An 11284-nucleotide genomic window follows, 5' to 3' on the forward strand; every position below is an offset into this window, starting at 1 on the left:
ATGAGTCTGAATTTCTACATAGCAAACAAGCTAATTAAAGTTAATGAATGTCAGATGAGCAGAATGAAGCAATGGAGCCCAACAGCCAAGTGTTGCTCAGCTCACCACTGTGGAAACACAACAAAGTGGAAACTATCCATCAGTTTTTTGAATTCACTGCCCAAGAAATTGCTTGTAATTACATCAACATGCACACATCAGAAAGAGAGAATGTATTCTCGTTGTTAAGCGTGCAACGAGAAACAAAAAGGTCTCTGTGTGCCATTGTGTGAGTTCAAACATGCTAAAGATGGTCTAGTGGTTAAATACAAGGCAGGGGAAAAAAAGCAAAAAGATCCACAACTATGGGAAGCTCATAAGGTCACAAATTCCCTCCTTTTATTATATACCTCCTAATACAGTTTTATTATACAGCAGGCATCCATAAAAACTGTTGCCAACAATAATAATAAATAATAATAAAGTTTCTCCCACACATGTTCTCATGTTCCTAGCTTGATGATAACCAGCCGCTCTCTCCGAGAAGCTCCTATACTTGTTATTTTCTAATGAAACAAAGGATCACGGGATATGAGGAGCATTCATTAATAAAATAGATTTCCATTTATTTCACAGTCACATTTACAGGCTTAAATAGACACACACTGAAGTTTTAGCCTGGATGACGTTCAGAAACGTACCGGAATGAACGTCAGCTGGCAGCAGGGGTCCTAGCGCACATGTGTACCATAGACTATATAAAACATGGATGTAGTCGTGAATGGGGAGATTTCTTACAGAGACCCTTAAACATGTATTTGTACCAGGCTGTAAATTTATTTATTTCTACAGTAAAAGGTTAGCATTTTAACATGGGGGGGGGGGGGGGGGGGTCTATGGGGATTAACTCCCTATTGGAGCCAGCCTCAAGTGGCCACTCGTTGATGACTGCGTTCACAAATGCTGATTACATTACGGCCTGTGCCGTCCAAAATGTGACGGCCCATGGAACCAGCTGGGGATATTAAACTATATTAAAAGAATTAAAACACCTCAAAAGCAGGGGAATTATGAACTAATGGGCTTTCCATGTAACTCTGCAAAGTTGGAGGATGGACTGCAGGTTGCATCACTACTGTATTTATCATTTTATCATTAACAGTAACAAAGAGAAGAATTATTTGTATCTAAATGATAAGAGCGACTACTTCAATATCTTATAAACTACTGTGTCCCTCACACACACACACACACATGCACACACACACACACACACTGGTGTTTATGAAATAGAACCTGTTGCTAAGTTACAGGAGCACAGTTTTCTGGACTCACAGGGGAATGCGTCAGCAGTGGTTTCTTAAAAGGTACTCTGGCTTGCCCTGCATCCATGTTTGATTCAAATGTGATCTCCAAAACAGCAGCATCCTTTGTCACGCTCCTCGGCCTCTGGGCGCTCACAAAACACACAAGATTAAACGAGGCAAGCAGCAGTTAAAACTATACATTTTCACGCTGCAATGTGAAATCTGATGTTTACATTCTGATTTAGACACTTTTCCCCGAGGGGCACTTCTAGGTTATCGCTCTGGAGTGCATGTAGCTCGTCCTGCAGGGGAGGAAAGTGGTTAAAAGTCTGTCCACGGTGACTGAGTCTCACAGGGAAATTAAAAGCAGGTCTCTAAGCGGGTCAGGACCAGGAGGGTTGGGTTTCAGAAGGCAGGTAGAGGAAGAAAGATGATGCAGACATCTGTTTTGAATTTCCACACATTACGAGCAAATCAATTAAGGCAGAATAGCCCCTGGAATCTTGCCAACTGCAACCGGTCCTCTTACATGCCCTCCTCCGTGAATTTGGAGAGGGGGCAGAGAAGAATGGAAGCAGGGCTTTTCAAGCAAACAATCCCATGAAAACAAACCCAGCAGTTCCTCAAACACACTCATTTCTGCTTAAATCTAAAGAATTGTTAAAACAACCGTGATGGTGTGAGGAGAGGCTGTGCGGCCACAAAAAGAGTCCAGCAAACTGAGTGCTGTGCCTGCTCACGACACCTGTATGAATGCTGAAAATGAAAATCGTCATCCAAGCTTTGCATGGTTGTGATTTCCAGTACAACTGTTCAGGCTAAAGGTTGCACGGTTGGCTTGTGGGTAACTAAGCATATTCCTGGGAGCGCACACACACACACACACGTAAGAAATAAACGGCATTATCTTGGGATCTCATACAAACAGCAGTGGTCTAACAGAGAGACGAGCCGGGTCCTATGTAAACAGGGGAGAACAGATATGCTAAAAACAACAGCATGGTGAGGAAAGAACAACAAATACAGCAGCTCGTTCCCACACACTCACATCAACACATCAAATGACAATGTGGCTTTTTGCAGAAAATACAAATACATGCAGGGTCACATGCCATTCACACAGAAAAACTCAACCGTCAGATGAGTTTTTCTTTGCTTTTATAACCAAACATTAGATTCAAAAAGGGAAACAAAAGGGATGTAAAAAATCATACAGCTCTTCCGGTCTAACACATTCTTTGCGCATTTGAAGATGACTGAAGAAGTAGTCATGACTGTTCATGCACTTCTACAGGGTTGGGCAACTTAATGTTCTCCTTCTAAAGTTGGATGCACTACTGATGGCCCAGATTTAGTGTGGGACATTTGCTTTTTCTAATTCTAATTTCTGGAGCACACAGTCACCGTTTTTAAAATAGCTCACGTACCAGCCTCTTTAAAAGGCTTCAAAAACTTACACACTATTTATTTATGTAATCGAAGGATTTGATGCAAAAGTATAGAAACCCGGACGTTACATGTGATCATTGAACATCTCATGCCAAAACTATCCTTTTTGCTGTTTTTTGGCTGTCCTCCATTGAAGAAAGTCTTAGTTGACAAACACTCATACCATTTTGGCGACTAATCGATTAAAACTCAGTTTCCCCGCAAAGAATCCTGAAAAAGCGTCACTTTAAATCTTGCGTTTACTAGAGATGTGCTCATCAGTTTCTTGGAAATAAATGACTCTGCATGAAACATGACTAATTGACTAAAGAAATCTAAGTCCAGTAAGTCCACAATAGCAGATAAAGTCAAATAATGGACTAAGAGGGGGCGGCTCTACCTAAAACCATTGTCTTTATTCTGCTGCTTCAACAGCCTCCACTTTTCTTTTCAATGGACGTGAGAGAGCTTGTGGCGCTTCGTTGGCACTATGTGTACGCAGCAGGTAGATTTTTGTCGTACCAGCATCTCTGACACATAAACTGAATTTATTACTTACTTTGTCTTCACATTCGTACGGATAAATGAATTATTCTTGCTCGTTAACTTCACTTCTCCTGTAAATTCTGTTAAGTATTTATTGCAGCCGTCTTCCTTCTGCTAATCTACACAATTAATGCAAGATACTAAATAAAAGACAAGACGGCATGCTGTGTACAGTAATTAAAAGAGTAAAGTAGAGCCTTAGGTCGCACTCACACTATCCTCCCGGGCCGAGACCCGGACTTTAGGGTACTTGTCCCCCCTCCCTCTCCCCCCCGCGCCCCAGCCCCGTTTGTGCTCACACTGCCCCGGCCTCGGCCCCGGCCCATGCTTTTTGCTTGTCCGTACGTCATCACGTCATCACGTATGCGTGTGACGTGTCACGTCGTAACACGTCACACGCATTGATAGACGTCATCGCGATGCGTCGCTTTGTTTATAAAATGCGCGCGGTCTTTCAGGGGCGCACTCGCACATAATGGAAAGCAGCGCTGAAAACATGGCACAATTTTTGGCTTTGTGGTTGTTTTGGACTCATTGTGAAGCGCCACGACCCAGTTTAGTCGACGTTGTGAGGCGACAACTTGAGTCGAACCGAAGGGCACGAATGAGAAGGTTTTTGCGAAGGCAGCAGGTTGCGAGGGAGGCATTCCTAGCGTTACTCATGTCCCATTCATCAACAAGGTGAGAACAACATCAGTTTTAACCAAAAGCATTGTTGAATTGTTGAACAGGGGGGGGCCAGCAAAGCTCGCGTAAAGAGCATATAATTAAAGGAATGTAAAAACAACGCATTATTAGACTCATGTATTTAGATATTAATGTAATATAACTTTAATGTAGCTGCATATTTGATGTTAGTAATCAGAGTCTCCATAGTAACTGTTACCTGCAGTTGCCAAATAAATGGAGTGGGGCAGAAGTACAAAGTAGCAAAAGATGGCATTGCCCAAGCCAATTGTACTTGAGCATGTGTACTAGTTGCTGGATTTTTTTTTAACTTATTGAGAACATCTGTATGCAATGGGGGATATGCATGTGGTTTATAGCCATCCTTTCCTATTACTGTCTGTTACACTGTTGTCCTTTCAAAAAACCTGTCAGGCTATATTAAATGCATAGATAATTATAAGCAATGTTCCTTTTGTTACAGGAGCATCTGGGTTCAGCAAAGATGTGGTATGTGGTGGCAGCACATCATCACACTGGACAGAAGATGAATGGCAGTTAAATTTCAGAATGAGGAAGACAACATTTATGCAGCTCTGCGACATCCTCCGGCCACACCTTCAAAGACAAGCATCAACATTCAGGAGACCAGTGCCTGTGGAGCAACGTGTGGCAATATGCATCTGGAGACTGGCCACAAATGTTGAATTCAGAACCATCTCCCATTTATTTGGAGTTGGACATTCTACTGCAGTCACTATTGCCAATCTTGTCTCTCGTGTCATTGTGACCCACTTGCTTCCACTGTACATTAAAACACCCTCTGAACGTGAGTTAAGGCTCATTGTTCAAGGTTTCAGAGACCGGTGGGGGTTCCCACAATGTGGCGGAGCTATTGATGGGACTCACATAGGTATTTTGGCTCCACCTGACAGCCCTGCAGACTACTATAACCGCAAAGGTTTTTACTCTGTGATCCTGCAAGGTGTGGTAGACCATTGCCTTCGCTTCTGGGACATTAATGTGGGCTGGCCCGGCAAAGTCCATGATGCCAGAGTGTTTGGGAACTCAGCCATCTATGAGAGGGGTCAGAGTGGCACACTGTTCCCTGACATCACTGAAACTTTTGCTGGAGTGGATGTGCCAGTGGTCATGCTAGGAGATTCAGCTTATCCTCTACTGCCATGGTTAATGAAGCCCTACCCTGAAAACCAGCTCACCACCCCATCTCAGCTGAACTTTAACTATCGTCTCAGCAGGGCAAGGATGACTGTGGAGAGGGCTTTTGGTCGGCTTAAGGGAAGGTGGCGTTGTCTGATGAAGAGATATGATGGTAACATTGACAACATTAACACTGTTGTGTCAGCCTGTTGTGTGCTCCACAACTTTTGCGAACATAACAGCGAGGAGTATGATGATGATTCCACTGTTAATGATGAAAATGAGGCGCGCAATCATCATGGCGGTAATTTGAACAACACTCAAAACACTGCAAGAGATGCCTTGTGTTCTTACTTCTGTAGTCTGTAATGCAAACAAGTGACTGTTTTTTCTGTTGTCACTTTTTTTTGGTGGGTCTGGTGTCACTTTTTTTTGGGTGGGTCTATACATACTCTGTACAGTGTCCTCTTGTTATGACATGGTTGTATAAATAAAATAGAATTAAAACCATTTTTGTTGTCTACATTTACTTGTTTTAAACTGTGTTGTTTTACATCTCATAACCTGATCTTTATGTATTGATTGATGCACTGAGGCTTACAATAAATTGTTTCCAATAGATGTATGGACCTTATAGGTTTATAAAAAGACAAGATGTATGGTAAGACAGTTTTATTAAAAGTTGGCAAAACAAAATTATAAACAACATATCTAGAAAAACACTTAAAAAATATAAAAAGTCACAATCACGTTATATAAAAGGTAAAAACTATTTAAAATAAACATGCATGGAAGTTGTTAAATACCTTACAATAACAAAATTAAATACAAAAAATAGTGCACGCAGCAGTCTTCTGGCAGACTCCGGCTCTGTTTTTTAATAATTTTAATGTCACAACTGACAGTAGCTCAGGTTTTCCTGTGACATAGACCTGGCCGGTTGTGTCATGGCACCCAGAAGCTGCTGAAACATGGCATCTGTCCGCTGTTGTCGGCGGACCTCAGTCTCTGCCCAAATCTCCAGTAAACACTCCACCTCCGCATCAAACCAACGTGACCCTTTCGCCGCCATTGTTGTTGTTGTAAATGTCGGCGCATGGTCCGTCCTTCTATTTTCTATGTCCGAACATGCGCACATAAATGACGTCAGAACCGCCGTAGGCATCGTGCTCGTGCGCGTACACGTGCGCACGCTCGTGCTCGTACATGTTCAAACGGCTCCGCTAAAGCCCACCTATTTCAAGCGGGCCGTGGAGGGCCAGCTGGCCCCAGTTGAGCGTGGAGCGGGTGCGCGCACACTACTTAAAGGTGCTAGACTTTAGCTGAAAAACCGGTTTTGGCCGCGGCCAAAAGGATAGTGTGAGCAGGCCCTAAAAGTACACTGTACCTCATTAATCACAAATGAGCTGGAAATGTGTATTCAGTAAGCTTGTAGAACACAACTATTTCTGTATGCTCCTTGCTTTGTGAGTCAGGCATTGCCATGTTGCAAACTTACAACTTCCCCAAGCTGTTGCCACATATTCAAAAAGGTACAGTATTGTCTCAAATATTGTATACTGTAGCATTATGATGATAGAACTACTAGAACAAAGGGCTGAGCCCAAACCATGAAAAACAGCCCCAGACCAAAAGTACAGACAAAATACAGAGATGGGCGTCTCCGCATACTTTTGGCCGTACTGATTCACAATTCAAGGATAAACACCTTTTGAGTTGAACCAACTCGTTTCAGGGAGGTCTTCAGATGAAAAAGACATTCGACAACTTTCTCCATATTTGTTACGACGTCTTTACAAAAGTGCTTACTCTAGAAGAGCCACGTTGAAAATGTTTACAGTATTAGCAACTCAAGGCCTGTGAAAACCAGTTAATTGTGTGAACAGCCACAACAATGGAGGTGGGAGAGAGGAGCTATGAGCACACACACACACACACACACTCACATACGCAGAGCACAGTTTGGGGTTAATAACACTGAGTAATAGACTAAGTAGACAATGCAATTAAGTGTACCTTAGAATTAATGGTGGAAAATTAAACCCATTTGGGTAGGCACCTTTGTTACAGACAACGTCCAGAAGCCCTGGAGGAACACTCAAAAGTAATATTGATGCTGTAAAAGTCCTACCAGAGGCATTTAGAGTTTATGAGGGAGGTGTGGGCTCAGCAGCACATTAATACAGAATCCTCTGAAACTATCGACTGTAAGCGCATTACAAGTCCACATGAAGTAAAACAAACAAGCTGAAATCAGTCTTTCCGAAGCGAAGGGAAAACACCTAAATCCTCTTTAGACCAACTTAAAGTTCAGGAATTTAACTAACGCTTTGCCTTTTTTTATAAAAACGAAGAATCTGTTGTGATGTGATTCATATCTGCAGTTGTAAATGTGCTTTAAGGCCAACGTCAACGGCAGGATTTATAATAGATGCATATATCAGATGCTGCTTAAAGACAACAATAACTCATAAACCCCTAAATGTCACATAAACATCCTCTACATTCTAATGCGCTCTATACATAAACACATATACATTTTGTGTTTTTGTAAGCTGCAGGAAATCCAATTTTCCTCGCAGGAGTCATCCCAAAGGGATCGATAAAGAGAAGTCCAAGTGTACAAAAAAAATCATTACGTGAAAGAGTCTGGAACCGGATAATAAACAATAAACAGTCACACAATCCCTCCCGACAGGAAACCACTGTGCAACAATTACTATTCACCCGTAATGAACCAAGGGCTGAAATGTTTGGCTACACTGAAGCGACCGCTGCTGAGAGGTGTTGAATTATGACAAACAATGAGTTTCCGTGCAGAATTAAAAGGAAATAGAACAGATTAAAGAGAAGCAATAAAAGATCAAGACTATATTCTGACTTTCGGTGGTGACGGACAAACTTTAGACCATCCATTCTGCCTAATATATTATCTACAAATGCCTCCAAAATTACAAAATAAAAGCACAGCCTCTGATGGGCTTCACCTGTAATCATATTTTACTGATCAGAATTGTTTTTCAAGGGAACAGGAAACTCCACCCAACTTTAACTGCAAAGAGAAATCTGATTTTGTGCACAAAACCTACTGTTGTCTGCACGCCTGAGGAGCAACAGGCCATCTGACAAAGTTCCCATAGCAACCAGCAGCTACATCCCATAGCAAAGTCTGTGTCTACCTATCACACTTGCAATTTGGCAACTTAATGTTCTCTGGAGAGAGAGCATGTTAGAAAATCACCCTTCTGATCTGCCAAAGAGCCCCTAACCGTTGTTAGTTAGACAAATAAAGTTAAAGGTGGTGTGGTTCAATAATGTCAGACCACATCTGAAGGCATAAGAGTTTCTACTTGTTCTGAATGGCCACATTAGAAACAAGTGTCCATCCCACTGCCTCCCCGAGAACTCTGTATCCCATCTGCATCTTTAAGCTCGGACATGATGCATCATACTCTTTTGGATGGTCTCTCCTGATTGTTTTGCACTTTCTTGTACACAAAAAGTGACCTTAGTAGTTGTGTGAAGAATTGACCCTGCAGATGGTGGTGGTGCTGGTGCCTGGTGCATGCCACTACCGTGAAAAACTCTTTTTCAGCCCCAACACTGCACTAGCAAATAGATCCGCTAGTACAGGCTGCTTAATACTACTTATCACAGCTGCTTGTTATCGATTTAATAGTGGGGGAAGACAAGTTCAGCAGCAGGAGGCTTTTAAAAAGGAAGAGCCCGTGTTCGTGCCGTGCGTTGTTGCGCACAGAGTAGATGTGGAGGCTTATTTGTGCAGATCATTATAAATCTCGAGAAGCAAATAACATTCCCCTACGTACCTGTTTCCACAGAATGCCCTCCATGTCGTTTAGAAAACAAGAAATAGCCACGTGGATCGCGGAAAGGATAACTCCAGTGATGACTGCTGCGCGCATCCTGACGGGCAGCAGAGTGTAGATGACATGGATGAAGAACACGGTCCACCAGATCCCCTCTGAGGCACTTCTGGGCTGCACGAGCAGCACCCCGGTCACCTGGATCACCAGCACCAACAGAATGACCACATAGCACACAATCCACATGTGGTCCTGGTGAAAGCCGTTCCTATTGCAGACCACCATAAGTATGAGTGTTAGGAAGATGACCACGGAAAATACCACCACGAAAGTCGGCTTCGGTGTCCCGCCGGAGCAGTGGAAGCCCAACATGACCGTGAAGACCAGCACCAGCACTGCCATGAGCATAGTCAAGCTGCTCTGGTTGAGGCGGAAAAAGTAGCGCTGGTAGAGCCGCTCCAACTTCTCCGACTGGAATTTCTTGGATTTGAAGATGTGCATGACGCTGGTGCAGCAAGCCACTAACGAAAAGTTCACTTCGGGCATGACCTCCTCCTCTTCGGTCCTCGGCTTGGCTCTCCGCTCCTCCAGACCTAGCTCCACAGACTTGGGTCTCACCTCGCCGTCCGGACGTTTAGGGGACGCACGGTTTTTGTCTCGGCTCTCCTCGCCATGGTCCTGCCAAGCTGACCTGGACCTGAAGCTGACCCGGCTGACGGTCGTGGTGGCTCGCCCGGGCTGCCGACGGTCCAGATCATCCTCTTCCCTCCACCGACTGTTGGTCCGGGTGAGCTTCTTGCGCGGGGATCCGGCCGAGTATGGGCACCCGTTGGCCACAGACTCAGACTCTCCCCAAGCTGATCTGTGCTCGGTCCCTCCCCTCAACCCGGGCGCACCGACTCCGGGTGGGCTGACACTGTTTGATCTGGACATGGTGGAGAACGGGAGGCAACGACAGAGACGTGCGTCTACAAATAAACACTGCGGGAAAAGTTGGGTTCCAGTGAACAAAAAAGATGTCAGGAAACTATTAAGTCCCAGGGATGAGGCGCATTAAATGTCTGTCATAAGTTGGATTTCCCATAGTTGGTCACTGTTGAAGCAGCGTGGGCGCTTTAAACTGTCACCGGTTTAATATCCCACTTTTAGAAGATGCATTCATTTAAAAACAAAAAAACTTTAAAAAACCTAATGACATTATCCAAAGCAATTACCAGAAGTGGTGAAACCCTCTGGGGATAAAAACAATTGAACATGCGCAGAAGTCACGGGGGAGCCAGTTTCGCCACGAGGAGGGAACATCAGATCCAGGTGGATTTGGCTCGAGGCTACATCATTGGGCCCAATTAACTACTATCTACGGAGATGCTGCACGGCAGCGCGCGCTGTAGATGAAACAAAACCATTACACAACTCAGATTGTCCCCGGGGATCATGGGGCAACACCATCAATTACGCTGCGGATCCGTTATATCTGCGGACATGTTTCCTGGAGCCTTCTCTCGGCCAGAAAAGACGGAGGTGGAGGGGGATGAAAAGGTGAATCCCATGTTGTCCGCTCTCAGTTGGTCCAGTCCAGTCTTGATGCACCTGCACTGACCAAACATTGCAGCCTGGAAGGCGGTGGGAACCTCACGTTTGGCCAAAAAGCATCATCACGATCCTCGCACACTTGCGCCGATCGGAGCAGAGGAGAAAACTCAGCCGCTCCTCCTCCTCCACCTCCTCCTCCTCTCACAGGCACAGCAAACAGCTCCTTGGTCCATCGTGTTACCGCACGGTCAATTTATCGTCAGCCTCTGCCCCGAATCAATGTCCCAGCAGCTGTCCATCACTGGTCAAATCCCCCCTGAGAGCGACTCCTGATGTGGTTTTGCAGCCAGACTCCGCGCACAGCAGCGAATCCGCAGCGGCGGCATGTCATCAAGTGTCTCCCCGGTGCCAAAGCGTGCTCCCGTTCCCGTAGCCTCGGACGATCCGCTCGGTGTGTGTGTTTGGAGCGTGGCACCGTAACACATTTACCGCTGATTGCTGCTTTGATGGTCATTCAACCAAGTGTGCTACCTGCCGTCCGCCTCTCCGCAGCGCTTCCATTGGGAAGGGAAGAGGGCGAGTCACGCTTTGACGCGCTCTCATTGGACGACAGGCCGGTCAATCAAAAGCAGTCACAGGCTGTGAGACCCCCGGCCGCTTTCGATGAATGGGCGGGCCTGTAGTTACAGCTGGTCAGCCCTCACACACACACACACACACACACACACACACACACACGCACACACACATACGCACACACAGACACACACGCGTTAAATTAAGAGACTTTTGGGGACATTACAAAGACTTACATTAATTTCCTGGTGACTTACCTTTGCC

At 44.8% G+C, this 11284-nt stretch overlaps 1 protein-coding gene across 1 annotated transcript in view; it reads right to left on the reverse strand.

The window, feature by feature from the left end:
* adcy5 (adenylate cyclase 5) overlaps window positions 1–9844 on the reverse strand; it is a gene marked incomplete at its 5' end in the record, with an annotated part of 85717 nt that extends 75873 nt beyond the window's left edge. The window contains one exon of the mRNA XM_083921323.1: window positions 8915–9844. Coding sequence (XP_083777449.1) covers window positions 8915–9844 — 930 coding nt within the window. The remainder of the gene's footprint in view (window positions 1–8914) is intronic.
* Window positions 9845–11284: the final 1440 nt, after the last annotated feature.

This window comes from Echiichthys vipera, assembly GCF_963691815.1.
Source record: "Echiichthys vipera genome assembly, chromosome: 10".
Lineage (NCBI taxonomy): Eukaryota > Metazoa > Chordata > Actinopteri > Perciformes > Trachinidae > Echiichthys > Echiichthys vipera.